At 44.6% G+C, this 13,765-nt stretch overlaps 3 protein-coding genes across 3 annotated transcripts; 2 read left to right on the forward strand and 1 right to left on the reverse strand.

Annotated features, from left to right (window-relative positions):
• The first annotated feature begins 260 nt into the window (after nt 1–260).
• Nucleotides 261–3,574, forward strand: LOC119274961 (UDP-xylose transporter 3-like). Its single transcript, XM_037555727.1, has 8 exons — nt 261–447; nt 544–762; nt 1,289–1,473; nt 1,761–1,828; nt 1,908–2,040; nt 2,335–2,496; nt 2,584–2,853; nt 3,114–3,574. The coding sequence occupies exons 2-8, from the start codon at nt 639–641 to the stop codon at nt 3,237–3,239; spliced, it is 1,068 nt and encodes a 355-aa protein (XP_037411624.1). The 5' UTR covers nt 261–447; nt 544–638; the 3' UTR covers nt 3,240–3,574.
• Nucleotides 3,575–4,513: 939 nt separating this feature from the next.
• On the forward strand, nt 4,514–8,498 carry LOC119274960 (mini-chromosome maintenance complex-binding protein-like). Its single transcript, XM_037555726.1, has 14 exons — nt 4,514–4,771; nt 5,194–5,307; nt 5,397–5,504; nt 5,621–5,746; nt 5,842–5,889; nt 6,140–6,259; nt 6,365–6,523; nt 6,638–6,712; nt 6,822–6,935; nt 7,035–7,237; nt 7,352–7,487; nt 7,706–7,930; nt 8,039–8,106; nt 8,197–8,498. Exons 1-14 carry the CDS (start codon nt 4,592–4,594, stop codon nt 8,309–8,311), a joined length of 1,791 nt encoding a protein of 596 aa, XP_037411623.1. The 5' UTR covers nt 4,514–4,591; the 3' UTR covers nt 8,312–8,498.
• Nucleotides 8,499–8,790: 292 nt separating this feature from the next.
• On the reverse strand, nt 8,791–12,132 carry LOC119274962 (proactivator polypeptide-like 1). The gene is made up of 6 exons (XM_037555728.1): nt 11,969–12,132; nt 11,466–11,591; nt 10,173–10,357; nt 9,896–10,093; nt 9,731–9,790; nt 8,791–9,211 (listed from the first exon to the last, which is right to left on the reverse strand). The coding sequence occupies exons 2-6, from the start codon at nt 11,587–11,589 to the stop codon at nt 9,071–9,073; spliced, it is 708 nt and encodes a 235-aa protein (XP_037411625.1). The 5' UTR covers nt 11,590–11,591; nt 11,969–12,132; the 3' UTR covers nt 8,791–9,070.
• Between the last annotated feature and the right edge of the window lie 1,633 nt (nt 12,133–13,765).

A 13,765-nucleotide genomic window follows, 5' to 3' on the forward strand; every position in this document is an offset into this window, starting at 1 on the left:
AATGAGTTGAGTCCAGCAAGGGGCAAATGATGATCGACCAAACGCCAACGATCACAAAATCCCTCTCATTCACACACGTGGCCACCAGCACCTACTGCGTACTACTACTTCTAATCAAACATGTCCCCGGAGCAAATCGCCAAGCACCCTTTGCTATGATTAATAATCACGGTTAGGTCCCTGGCGAGCGCCCACCACCAAACCCGGAACCACCGGGCGGAAATGTCTCGTTTTTATATAAAAGCCCCTGTCTCCGTCTCCGGTTAGCAGGAGAGAGAGGACGGGTGGAGGCCAAGAACGCAGCACGACTGCACAGCACCAGCTGCCGACCGACCGCGGGCGGAGCTGACCCCCCGACCCGATCAGATCCCTCGCCGCTCGCCCTCTCAGATCTCCCCGCGCGCGCCCCTCCCAGATCCAGCTCCGAGCACCTGGATTTTCCAAGAGGTTGGTGGTGCTGCTGCCCGGTTGCTTTGACCGGCGGGAAGCCCGTCTCTTGCCGCGGCTGCTCGATCGGAATGTGATCTTCTTCGTGTTGCTCAGGTCCTGCCGGCGGCGGTCCGCGTCTGGAAGCTCGTCGGCTGCTGCTGCTGCCGCTTCTTGCTTCCCGTGCTCTGTAGCGAAGGCGGCCGGCGGAGATGGGGCTGGCGGGGGAGAAGTTCCAGCTGGGGACGGTGGGGGCGCTCAGCCTCTCCGTGGTCTCCTCGGTCTCCATTGTCATCTGCAACAAGGCGCTCATGAGCGCCCTTGGCTTCATCTTCGGTATGAGATCCAATCTCGCCTCTCGCTCTCCAGATGTGCTCCGCTCCTTGTCCTTGCTGGCGCTTCGCCTCCCTGGATGCTTGCGCTCCATGCTTCGCCCGCGTAGCGCTCGTAGACGTGCGAGGTCGAGATTCGGTTAAGGTCGTGGGCAGTCGCTAGTGGAAATCTTGGGCTCGTGGGAATTTTGTTTACTGTGAACTGCAAAATCAGTTACCTTTTTTTGTCTCGATGAGGGGAATCGCCGTCGGTGGAGTTCCTCGAGCATCGTGTGCCGTGGGTTGGCACATCATGACTAAAACAAAATAAATTTGTCCTGTGCTCAACTTGAATGAATTACAGCTATTAATGCTTAGGGTGACTTACTGGAATGAATATGCCGAGGAGAAGGGAGCTAGACTGAGCCTACATAGTGCCAAACGATATGCTGAGAAGAAAAGAGTAGTGGTTCATCTAAACATATTTGTAGTAAAACAAAAGCAGGTAGATTGCCCCGAAGTTTTACTCAACCTTGTTCTTTATTGTGCAGCCACCACGTTGACAAGCTGGCATCTCCTGGTTACATTCTGTTCGCTTCATGTGGCATTATGCATGAAGCTCTTTGAGCACAAACCTTTCGACGCAAGGACCGTCATGGGGTTCGGAGTGCTCAATGGCATCTCAATTGGGCTTCTCAATCTGAGTCTGGGTTTCAATTCTGTTGGTTTCTATCAGGTAAGCGACTTAAGCGTTTGTTCCTTGCTTCCACTGTGTTAGAACTTTTCAAGATTTCATAGTCAATTCAGTTCCTTATCTAGAATGGCTATAGTTGCTTTGGATGGGACGTTGAGTGTGCATAAAATTAGTGTGACTTTGACGCATGCAGTAGTGTCCCTACTATATTCTCATGGCAAACGACATCTTAGGAGAAGGGTTTCAGTTAAGTTATTACATGTCGCATGAGTGCGTTGTCCGACCTTACACTGCAACAAGCTCATGCTAAAAATGCTCTTTATGTCCAGATGACAAAGCTGGCCATTATTCCCTGCACTGTTATATTGGAGACTCTTTTCTTCAGGAAGAAGTTCAGGTTGGTATTTTGATACACCATGTCCACTATGCTGTGTAATAATTTATCATCTGACTGATTTTCTATCTTTACTGTGCAGTCGCTACATCCAGCTCTCCCTTAGTGTGCTCCTTTTTGGTGTTGGAGTTGCAACTGTGACTGATCTGCAGCTCAATGCTATGGGATCTGTGCTGTCTTTACTGGCAATCGTCACAACCTGCATTGCTCAAATTGTATCCTTTTGACAATAAGTTTTTGTTTTCTTCTACCGTAAAACTTTCTGTGCTTGCCAAATCATCTGCATGTAATAAATGTTGCATGTAACTAGCTACACATCATGTAGTTTGTCAGCATTAGCTAAAGAAATAATGATTAGAAGGGACTCCCTACAGCTACTGTGTTATCTTAACAGACACTTTATTTCTACTTTCCTGTTGAACATATACCTCTTGGTTCTCAAACAACTTCATGATTGAGTATTATATTTGCTTTATGGTGTGCGATTTGAGTCCTTAACCAGCCATCAGATGACCAATACAATTCAAAAGAAGTTCAAAGTATCATCAACTCAGCTGCTGTACCAATCATGCCCATACCAAGCATTGACCCTGTTCATTGTTGGTCCATTCCTGGATGGATTTCTGACTAACAAAAATGTCTTTGCTTTTGCATACACACCTCAAGTTCTGGTAAGTATTGAACTAGGTTGTGAAAACTTACCTTGATTTTTGACACAGCTTCATGTGATTCATAGTTTGTTCTTATCATTTCTGCAGTTCTTCATCGTGCTGTCGTGTCTGATATCAGTCTCGGTGAACTTCAGCACTTTCCTTGTGATTGGGAAGACATCTCCTGTAACTTACCAAGTCCTTGGCCATCTAAAGACGTGCTTGGTTCTTGCCTTCGGCTATGTCTTGCTGCACGATCCGTTTAGCTGGAGAAATATACTTGGAATCCTGATTGCAGTGGTTGGGATGGGATTATATTCATACTTCTGCACCCGTGAAGCTCCAAAGCCCACTGAAGCCTCTCCACAAGTCACTCAGGTACATTCCCTGGGTATTATCATTGTGCTTTGAGCTCTTTATATTTTCTGTATTTTGGAATCCTGATCTGCTGAGCGACGTGATTAAGGAGTAAGCATAAGCCACCTAGCATGAGTTTCACTGGGTAGTCCACTTTATAAGCCCTATCAATTAATTTTGATGTGCTTCATATATAGCTGGATGGTGGTTCTCCGCCCCGCTTACCTGGGTTACTGCTACAATTTTCTTGTTATTTACCTTGCATGTCATCTGCATGGCAGGTGAAAGAAGGCGAATCAGACCCTTTGATCGCAGACTCCTTGAACGCCGCCGAGAACGGGGCCGCTGCAGCCACCGACGAGCCTCTGAAGGTCCCCATGTGGAGCTCCAAGTACGCGCGGGCATGAACGCTGCTCCTCCGACCTCTGAAGGTGCCCACGTGGAGCTCCAAGCGCTCGCGGGCATGAACGCCGCTTCGGACCTTGGTTCATGGTATTATATACATAATTATTCAGTTTAGTAGGCAGATAGTGGGGCTGGAAGGAAGCCAAGCCAGCCGTGAGTGTAATGAACGTTCCTTGTTCCATTTTTGGGCCTTTTTGTTGAAGCTAAGATACAAAATTGCAAATTCTGGGCAGGGGATCTCTTGTATTATTTTTCGCATGTTCAGCTCCCGATCCGCGGTTGTAACTTTGGTCGCAAGACATAAATATCAACACGTAGTTTACATTCTTTTTTTGTACAAGTGTCCACTGCATGATCTGTGGTGATCTTTTTACCTTTCAGTTTGTGGTATAAGATGCATTTTTCTCTCTCTTGGGTCCCATATGCCAGTTGCTAAAGACAAGACTTGTTTAGGCTAATCATTGTTGAAGAAATGCATGCCAGTTTTTGTATCAAAATGATACGCACAAACTTTGCGAGCCAATTTTGTTCGATCATGATGCCTGACATAAAATAATAAATATGATTATGCTTCTTATCCTACGATAATGGATGGTGGGAAGCTTTCTTTTTCATTATCTAAAACAAACAATTTTTTTTTGACAAAGAGTGGATTTTATTGACTCAAAATGAAGCATCAAGTTGATACAAACACGATGAGAACACACCCGGCCTCTGCATAACTAAGATGCACATAGGCAGCACCAACACACACAATAACCCGCTGGCAAATAGCAAAGTCATATAAGACCAAATCTATGCCTAAGCGAGAGAAAAATCCGAAGCGAACAAATCCGCGATCGACAAACTACAACAATGGCTATATCCACACCAACCATCTCATGACACCATAAGGACAACGGGGTTCTTCAACAACAACGCCTTCATGAAGGGAGCGATGCTCGAGAGAATCTAAAACAAACAAATATATGTTCTTTTCAAGAGAATCTAAGACAACTGTTTATTGTTTCTTGTCTCACAAAACCGAAATGTTAGTTTTTTTTTTCTGGAGGGGTAACCGAAATGTTAGTCGTAAAAAACTTGGTACATTAACAAAATGGGCCTCGGGTCCCATCAATGGCAAAATTGGGCCTGGGTCGGCCCAGTACACGCACCCAGCCCACAAAAATTGGCGGGAACTGGAGGGAGAAACGGCGGGAAGCGCCGCCGCCAGTGGCGGGAAACCCCTAACCACTTATAACCCCTCCCGCCTCCCTCCCCGCCGCACAACCTCCCCGCCATTGCTCCTGCCTCCTGGTCTCCCAACTCCCCAAGAAGAGAGAGCGAGATCCACTGCCGGAGAAAGGCAGAGAGGATGGTGGGCCCGCAGTACGACCTCGTCGGCAACCCCCTGGGCGCGGTGCGCGCCACCTTCGAGAGGGCGGCGGCGGCGGAGTCCGGGGGCCGCGACCCGGTGGCGGCGTTCCGGTCCAAGGACTGGGGCGCCAGCGAGGTCTTCCGCTCCTTCCTCTTCGAGCAGGGCGGCCTCGACAAGGTATCGACCCCTCGCTGTCTCTGTTCTTGCCTTTATTTCCCTCTCGCATGCCAGTACGCCGCACGTGATTAGATTATCCACTCGCGGTCCGGTTTGGCGTCTGCCGGTTTCCTTTGCGTCAGTCTATCATGTTATAGATTAATCGGCCTCATCATAGATAGATAAATCATCAAATTTTGATAATCTTATGTACGCAGTCCGCACTCTGCACTGTAAAAGGGGAAAAGTGATTAGCAATAAAATGAATAGAATGTAGAAGAATGCTTGAGACTTGAGAGCAAATGCGTTTACGGATTTATGGCGGGGAGTAGGGATTTATTTTTGTATGTATTAGGAGTAGATTCTACTGCACTGTTAGGAGATTTCAAATTGTCTTTCACCAGATGAAACGAGATTTCTTACACTGTGTTTGTCCTTTCCAGGTTCCATTGTTGGATGCATCAAATCTCGGATTGATCAAACCCAACACCCTCGTCCGGTTCCGGGGGATGGTTCAGGACATGCTCGGGAACGAGTTCTATGCCGGGGCTTTCAAGGTACTACTGACATGACTCTGCTGATATGCCGCCGTCAAGCTTCGGCTAGTGCCTTCTTATGCTTACCTGTATGAACACTGTTTGTGAAGGATGGGTCTACCTGGAGGACGAACAAGTTCACAGATTTCTCGCCATTTGCGATGCCGCACCCGTGTGACTCGCACCTCTGGGAGCGCCATCTCTTCCATTGCGTGCCGGTATGTTACTGAATCTCAGAGCATTTGTTTCCCATTTTCTGATCAGTTCTAGAAATTATTTGTACAAAGGGTTGGTTAGTGGGATTCACCTGAATAGTTTGATTGGCTTCTTTCAGGTGCCTGGACAGAATTCGTGGACACTGGAGTCTTCCCCTGGGCCTGACCTGCGCCAAATGGCAAGCTGCTTGTCACCTGAACAAAGGGAGAAAAGGAAGAGGGATGGAGATGATGATGCCATGGATGTAAGCTCTTGTCATGTTTGTTACAATAATGCACTCTCTTGACAATTTCAGTGTCCAGTAACCAGCATTGGCATCTGATGCATTGCTTGCTACAGGTCTCAGAAAATGGAAATGGCGAGAGTTCTTCATGCAGCAAGAAACCAGTAAGAACCAAACTTAGTTTCCCATAATCTAGTGTGTATCTGTTTCTGGTTTTAAGTTCATCTAGCATTTGATAGCCTAAGTTACTTGTCTGGATATAGATTAGCATAATCATAGAATAGAATGAGTAAGCATATCAATTGATTAGTAACATGTTTTAGTTAATTAAAATGCCCCATTTCATGCTAATCCGAAGTCATATAGAATGAATGGTTTGGTTATCTGACATAACGTGCATTTGCTTTTTCTCAGAAGGAAGATGACGTCCAGATCCCATCTAGTTCAGCAGAAATGCCAGCAAGTGAAAACCTGCCACAGATGAATGGGAATGATCATCATATTCCTGGAAGCTCCTTTTCATGTCTAGTGAAGGTGGGGCGCCTGAACTTTTTTGTATGAAATGTACATTAGCTAATTTATTTGCTGTGCTTCCTGTTCTTGCAAGTCCTATTGCTTACAGACTTTCATGCACTGCAGATCTATGATATGCCTGAAAGTCAAGTGAAACTAAATGATGTTGCTGAGTTCATAGGGGTATATACATTCGACCCAGAACTTGCTGCTCCCAATGATAATTCGGATGATATAATGTTTGATCTCATTGAAGATGTAACAGCTCAGTTGCCTCCCAGCAAGGTATGCCTATTATAGGGTGCATAGTGCTTGATTTCATGCGTGACACAGGAACTTGAATTTCTATGCATATATTAATATTTGCCCTAACCTCTAGCCTTGAAACTGTTTGTATAGGTGCCCCGTCTTCACTGTTTGGTGTGGCGAAAATTATCATCTGTTGATTTTCTAGCAAAGCATCCTGCTGTTGAGGTGAATTTATGACCTTGAACTGGAAAAACGGCCTGTTGGTTTAACCAATGTATTCATTTCCTCCTAGTAACATACAGAACTCTTAACCACTGTTTTTTTTATCATGCAGCCTTCGCCAAGTCTACTAAAAGGCATCCGGCAATCTTTGCTCTCACATCTCACTCTGGTATTAGGGAAAGATGACCTGGCTGCTAACTGTTTACTGCTGCATCTTCTATCCAGAGTATGTCTTATCACTTCGCATTGCTTTCTTTTCGTGCTTTTTGCTAGACATTTTGTATGTTGGTTTACTGATTTCATTGCCTTTTCAATATCTCTACAGCTACGAACTAGGGTGGATGTGGTCACTGTTGGCAGGCTCTCCTTGAATTTCACTGGATTTAACAGAGAAAGTGTTTCCATTTTTGGAAAACAGCTAAATACTTTGATCCAGGGACTAATGCCATATTCACAAGCTATTCCTCTGTCAATTGAGTATCTCAACACAGCCACACTTCAACCTAGAAAGGATAACAAGTCAGGAAGGTATGTCCTGTTCAGTTTCTTTTTGCTTGTCCAATCAAATTCCATAAGTATGTAACTCCTTGCCTTTATTGGGAGCTAACCTGTAAACTGTGCTCTTCATAAAATTTGGTGTAGGCTGGTTACAGGAGTTCTGCAGCTACCTCAAGGCTCTCACTTGACATTTGATGAAACTCTCTTGCAATCTGGATCTTTGGCATCTAAAGGTGTTGAGAATACGGTGCTGCTTAAGAACTTGATGGAGTCACAGATGGTAATAATTGTCCCTGAATTTGTATTTAAGACATGATACATATAAGATCCAACAGTGAATGAAAATGAAAATTTGAATCAAAATTCACAAGCACTTAGGTGTAACCAACTGCGCACATCTAAAGTGAATTAGTGATGGCATGATACTTCAAGCATGAACCTCCAAATTATCATTGCTGGGTAATTTTCATTTATTAATTTTGTCTGTTGTACTTACAGGTTGAGTATGATTTTGAGTACTACAAGCTGGAGATGGCGACCGATGTGCAGCTACTTACTCTTTCTGAGGGAAAATCAAACATTCTGCCTTCAGACTTGGTAGTGCCTTTTCGTCCATCAACTGTTTCTGCGGTGAATGCCACTTCGGAGGAACTTGAGAGCTGGAGGTGGTACTTGGCCACAGTGAGGTCTCTTCCTCAGTCTTCTGAACCTGAGATTTACCAGGTAACAACAATCCCTTGTTCCACTATCTAGCAGATTCAGAGCTTTCAGATGTTTGCGTGCATGGTTTACACTGTACTGAGTTGCTCAATGTTTGCATCTTAACTGTAGACAATCCAAGATGAAATGGTCAGCGCCATGCGCAACGACAGGAGCTTGGGTTGCACTGAACTTAGCAGGTAATCTTGGGCGTCTAACATGTTGTGTTTGCGATAACATTGAAGTTTATGAACCTCCATCCGGCTAACTTTCTTTGTGCTGATGTGCAGATGGCTGACAATGGCTCAGATTACAGCCTCAAGCTTTGGTGAGAAGAGCCTTTCCCTGGAGCACTGGCAGATGGTGAAGGAGCTTGAGAGGCTTAGAAAGGAGAGGATGCAATGAGAAGACGTGCCATCAGCACATGGATGTGTGAAACTCTAGTTGTAGTAATGGCCTGCTGTGATGTGTATATTTCCTTCTACTAGGGTCTAAATCATCAAAGACTTGGATCTGCACCGTTGTTTGTGATCCTTCCTGTGGGTGTCATTTGACAACTCAATTATCAAGTTAAGCCTCTGTTTTTGTGAAATGTGCTCTGGTAACTATATTCTGTCTGGCTTTGAATGGACAACTAAATCTAACATTCGTAGTTACTCCGGAGAATTAAGGTCATCTGGTGCTATTCTACCCTTGAATGACTACTAAATCTAACACTTGTAGTTTCTTCAGTTCACTTCTAACTATGGAGAATTTAATGTGAATTGAAATGTGTATTTCTGGTACCAAGAAGTATGTTAGCAATCCAGTCTCATCAATCTTTTCATATCAAAATTCAGGCTTACCTTCCCCATAAAAATGGCTTCACTTGCTAATGCCAAAGCAAGATATGAACACTGAATAATAATACCATCATGATTGGATACATAGCAGTAGATACAATGTGATGTTAACTTTCACAATTCTCTGAGACGATTGTGCGCTGAGCAAATTTATGATAGTACAGCTGCAGGCTTGCTGCATAAACTTCAGAGGGCAGAGCTCAAATTGTACAGACAAAGCATCACACGACCCGAAGTTTCATAGCTTGGTAGTGCTTGAGCTAAACATAGGAAGAACATTTACAGGCTTCTTTGCCGCGTATGATTCCTACACATTTGTTCTTCACAAAGCGGCGGATAGAGGAATGGTTGCTTGCATGCCTGTTTTACAGGCATGTGTCGCAAAGCAGACATCCGTCGTCTCAAGGAAGTTCTGGGTCTTCACCAGAATCAGTGGGATGTAGTCAAGGACAAGCCTCTTGCACTGAGAAATAAAAACAAAAGCAGACTCGTGAGCAGAACAAAACTAGATAGCCTTTTTTTAACAAGAAACTAGATACTTGCAAAGCGTCAAAAACATCAAAAGGTTTATGTGTTACATTCAGTTGTCACAAAGTTAGCCAATTACAGAAATAGTTAGCAACATCTAAAGTTCTAATGATCCTGAACTGGTATATATATCACTGGAACTGGCATGCTAGAGAAAAGCACTAGTATTGAACCGCTAACTTTTTTTTTTTCGAAACGGAGGCAAAAGATTTGCCTCATCGATTAATTAAGAAGAAGAGAATTGCCCAGTTAATTAAAGGAAAACCGGGCGAAAACCGATACATATAGACCACATGCTAACTTTCAGAAGCATTAGAACAGGTCAGCGCTTCTCAGTTATTTCTGTTGTATGAAAGACCATGAGAACTAGGTGATCCTGTGATATGCTATCGTTTAATTACAGGCAGATTCGTCTGTGTTCCGGTATCTACGACTGTTTCTGAACTTAACTCACCTGCGGTTCATAGTTCTTTGCCTTGCTGCATGTTTTGAAAAGAAGCCCGACTATCTCCAGCTGCAAAAAACCGCGACACCCACAAAAACACATTAGCCATGTGCAAAGTAGAAGCCAACCATTGCACAAAAGATCGATGACGGCGATCGAGAAGATGGCAGTTACCTTGGTGTTGGGATCCTTAAGCATGGTAAGAACTTCAACAAGAACATGATGGCATAGACCACAGGCCTCCCCTCGCGTGGACGACCGAGTCGCCGCCCCCTTTGGGCAGAGGTGCGCTGACTCACAGAGCTCTTCAGGTTTAACCACAGAAACCTCCAAGAAGAAAGCGGGAATGTAGTAGTCAACCAGCGTGATGCACTGCAAGAAGATGAAAGCCAGTCAGTTTAGTGAGATTACAATTATGCTATGCATGGCAGGCATTGCCATTTAGCCATACCTGCTGTCTTAGAGGACCAAGACTTGCACACGTGTGGTGGAGGGCACTGAGAATCTCGGTCTGGGTTTCGTTTTGTCGCAGGTAGACCAGAGCTTCGGTTGAGTACTGCTCACATAGTACACACAGCTTTCCGTTTGCCGAAGTTAATCCTGCCCCTCTGCTTGCAAGAGGGAAGCTTTCCTGGGCTGAAATGGATACAGCAGAGCAGTTTGAGCACAACTCATAAGGTCAGCACTCAACACTGTGGAACTTGAGTTTTTACAAGGAGAGGGGTGTTTAGCTGAAGATGTGGTGAGCATAATTTGTCACAGCAGGATCACAGTTATCTTTATCACTTTATGAGTAGCTATAAGTGAGAGTTCAGACTTACAGAATCAGTAAATGGAAGCAGAATTTACATGCCCTAATTGTGACTACTTCCAGCTAAATGTATCTAACAGGCAGCAAGTAAAGCAATTCTTAGTTTCTTACAATACAGGCATCAGCAACGTGATTCATACTACCATGTGTCTTTTCTACTTAGATCAAAGCAGAAAAGTAGATCACCCGCAAAAAAAAAAGCAGAAAAGTAGATGCAGGATTATTTATGGACAGCCTTCTGGTAAGTAGATGCAGGATTATTTAGGGACAGTCTTCTGCTCAAAAATAAAAAGACAGTCTTCTGGTCAAAAATTAAGTTGCAGTTCTTATCATAAGGTGAACACTCAAAAACAGTGGGACTTTAATTTTCGCAAGGAGAGGGGTGTTTGGCTGAAGATGTGGTGAACATAATTTATCACATTTGGATCTGAGTTTTCTTTGTGAGAAACCATAAGTGATAATTCAGACTTTCAGAATCAGTGAAAGGAAGCAGAATAACATGCCCTAATTGTGACTACTGCTAGCTAAAGATATCTAATAAGCAGTGGGTACACAATTCATAGTTTGTACAACACAGGCATCAACAACACAATTCATACTTCTATGTGTCTGTGCAACTCAGATGAAACAGAAAAATAGACGCAGAATTATTTCTGGAATCAGAACAAAACCAAATCTAAAGACAGTAGTATTTCGGTCAAAAATTAAGTGGCAGTTCTTCGTACATATATTATAGCAAAGATCACAGCTTTCAGATGGTTTTCTAGCAACTATTTTCCAGAAAAGTGGATCGGTGGCACACAATTGCTGCACCCGGTCGATCTACCTAGCATTATCAGCATGGATACCACTGAGACATGAACAGAAACTCTTGCATAACAAACAAGAATAACCAATACCAGCATTCAATCTTGTAATGAATTCACAACTTACTCAGTATGCAGGCATATCGATCTGCGCTCCTCATATATGCATCTCTGCTCTCTGCGAGCGCGGCCGAAAAGGCCAGCACGAGTAGCACAAACGCAAGCCTCCTCGTCGAGCTCGCCATCGCCATGCCTGCTCACAAGTTTGCCAGAACACAGTTAATTTGGAGACTCATGACACAAAACAGGGAGATGTCCCAACATCAGAAGGCTAGAATGCACGCAGCAGCTAACCCCAATTCCTAAAAAGTCAACACATGCATATCTGCATACACACGTTCTGAGCTCCAGATTCAGCTAGAATTGTTCTTGTGGCACCGCCAGAGCAAGCTTCCGTCCCCACGCCGGAACAAGGCCCGACGAGATCCAAAAACGTGCAGCGGATGCTGCTTGAATCGAGCCTCGCTCGGTAGATGCAGGATGAACATGGGGGTCCAACCCAGCCGGGCCGGGCAGAGCAAATCAACAAGTAGTAAAATATTCTCTCAGGGGAATCGCGGAGCAGCTCACCCGGTTGACTCGCTCTGCGGCCGCTCCCCTCGGCGTCTGATTTGCTCTTGGAACGGGGGAGGGCAGCTCGGGGAGTAAAAGCTCCAAGAGGTTAGCTCAGGCCCCTGACTCCTGAGGATGGATGGATGGAAGCGGCGAAGAAGAAGACAACCTTTTCTTTACAAGGTAGGAGTAAGCTGTAAAAAGACTGAACTGAACTGTGTGGTTTGTTCATTTGTTGTAGTGTAGCAGCCTGTCCTTTTTCATGTTTTTTTAATCAAACTAGCAAAATGGTGTCCATTAATCATCTGTCATAATATTTTTTTGGAACTTTGCATATAAAGTGAGATTACATAAATTTTAAAGTACATTTGGATTAATTATCTATTATTTTTATGACATAACTCTTAGTAAAAGAAAATCCTATCCCAAAGAATGAATATTAATGCAAATATAGCAGTTGCAGCCTAATTAAAACAATATTTCGTTAAAATTTAATGGTATTATACGCTTTAATGTCATTTAGCAGGGTAAATTCACTCGATTTTTTTTATACTTCACATACACGTCAAACTGTTACGTCAATGGGTCTTAAAGTTTGGTTGATATTAATTTCATTTTATCTTAACCAGTTTTTTTCTATTTTTTTTGAATTAGACTTCTACTGTTTGTCTATCTTTAAAACAACTATTTTGTCGGGAACGTCTTTTCTATGTATTTTTCTAAATAATAATAAAGTTAAAATTTCTAGTAAATTAAATTATGTATGTTAATGATTGGTTTTCGTTCATAAATATGACATAATTTTCTAGAAAAGGAGGAGGACCTCCGGCCTCTGTATTAGGACAATCATTAGTTTTGCTTTCGTAAAGGTAAGATATTTATGACGTCTTAGATTGATTATATATCAGGAAGATGCATAGTATGCATTCTATTTTAATCATTGTCACACCTAACACATCCTATCTAGTACACCACATCTTGAATGGAGAAGTATGAGTCAACCACTTCTTATTGAAAAAGGCTTTCGCCCTGCTTTATATATAAAGCACCAATCAACAAGCACTCAGTACAAACACACGCCACGTCACCGCAACACACACACACCCAGAACATGATACATAGACGCTGAGCATAGCAACACCACCCCTAGCACTACTGCCCTGAAGAGATGAAGCTACATATGACGAACCATGCGCTCCAAGGCAACACCTTCAGGAAGGGTACGACACCAGAGCATCGCCATCGCCCGATCCAAGAATCAGAGTTTCCCCTGGAGCCGCATGACAGGCAATGAGAGCCGCGACGACGCCTTCAAGAAGGGAACGATCTTCACCGCCGCCGGTCCGTCCGAAGATAGAGCAGGTTTTCACCTAGGCCAACATTCACCACCACCGAACGCCACACCCCGGCAACCACGCCGCTCACACAGCCATGGTGACCGGGCATCACCAGGGCACGGGCTCTGCCCAAGAGCACCGCGCTACGACCACTAGGGCCTCGCATCCAAGACCTCGACACCACCTCACCCGAGACCCGCCGCACCCCAACGAAAGAGACGAGCAGAAAGGTCCCACCTTTTACGCCCCTGGGCGACTCCCAGCATCGAGACCCAATAGGTCGGCCAGAACTGGCATCCACCGACCCGTCCTGCTGCCCCGAGCGCGAGACGAGCTCGGTCCTGCATCATCGAGAGGGGGACGAGGTCAGTCCTGCTGCACCGTGCGCGAGACGAGCTCGGTCCTGCTGCATCATGCATGAGACGAGCTCGGTCCTGCTGCACCGGGCGCGAGACGAGCGGTGTACCGTAGCTGGGAG

The sequence above is a fragment of the Triticum dicoccoides genome, chromosome 3B (assembly GCF_002162155.2).
Source record: "Triticum dicoccoides isolate Atlit2015 ecotype Zavitan chromosome 3B, WEW_v2.0, whole genome shotgun sequence".
Taxonomy (NCBI): Eukaryota; Viridiplantae; Streptophyta; class Magnoliopsida; order Poales; family Poaceae; genus Triticum; species Triticum dicoccoides.

Excerpts from the sequence above, each read along its gene's own strand:
- LOC119274961 (XM_037555727.1), top strand. The coding sequence starts at position 639 with ATGGGGCTGGCGGGGGAGAAGTTCCAGCTGGGGACGGTGGGGGCGCTC. Across the intron at positions 2,041-2,334 it reads CAACCTGCATTGCTCAAATT|ATGACCAATACAATTCAAAA; the intron begins GTATCCTTTTGA and ends ACCAGCCATCAG. Across the intron at positions 2,497-2,583 it reads CATACACACCTCAAGTTCTG|TTCTTCATCGTGCTGTCGTG; the intron begins GTAAGTATTGAA and ends TCATTTCTGCAG.
- LOC119274960 (XM_037555726.1), top strand. The coding sequence starts at position 4,592 with ATGGTGGGCCCGCAGTACGACCTCGTCGGCAACCCCCTGGGCGCGGTG. Across the intron at positions 6,260-6,364 it reads CCTTTTCATGTCTAGTGAAG|ATCTATGATATGCCTGAAAG; the intron begins GTGGGGCGCCTG and ends CATGCACTGCAG. Across the intron at positions 6,524-6,637 it reads CTCAGTTGCCTCCCAGCAAG|GTGCCCCGTCTTCACTGTTT; the intron begins GTATGCCTATTA and ends CTGTTTGTATAG.
- LOC119274962 (XM_037555728.1), bottom strand. The coding sequence starts at position 11,589 with ATGGCGATGGCGAGCTCGACGAGGAGGCTTGCGTTTGTGCTACTCGTG. Across the intron at positions 10,358-11,465 it reads TCGATATGCCTGCATACTGA|CCCAGGAAAGCTTCCCTCTT; the intron begins GTAAGTTGTGAA and ends TATCCATTTCAG. Across the intron at positions 10,094-10,172 it reads TTGGTCCTCTAAGACAGCAG|TGCATCACGCTGGTTGACTA; the intron begins GTATGGCTAAAT and ends ATCTTCTTGCAG.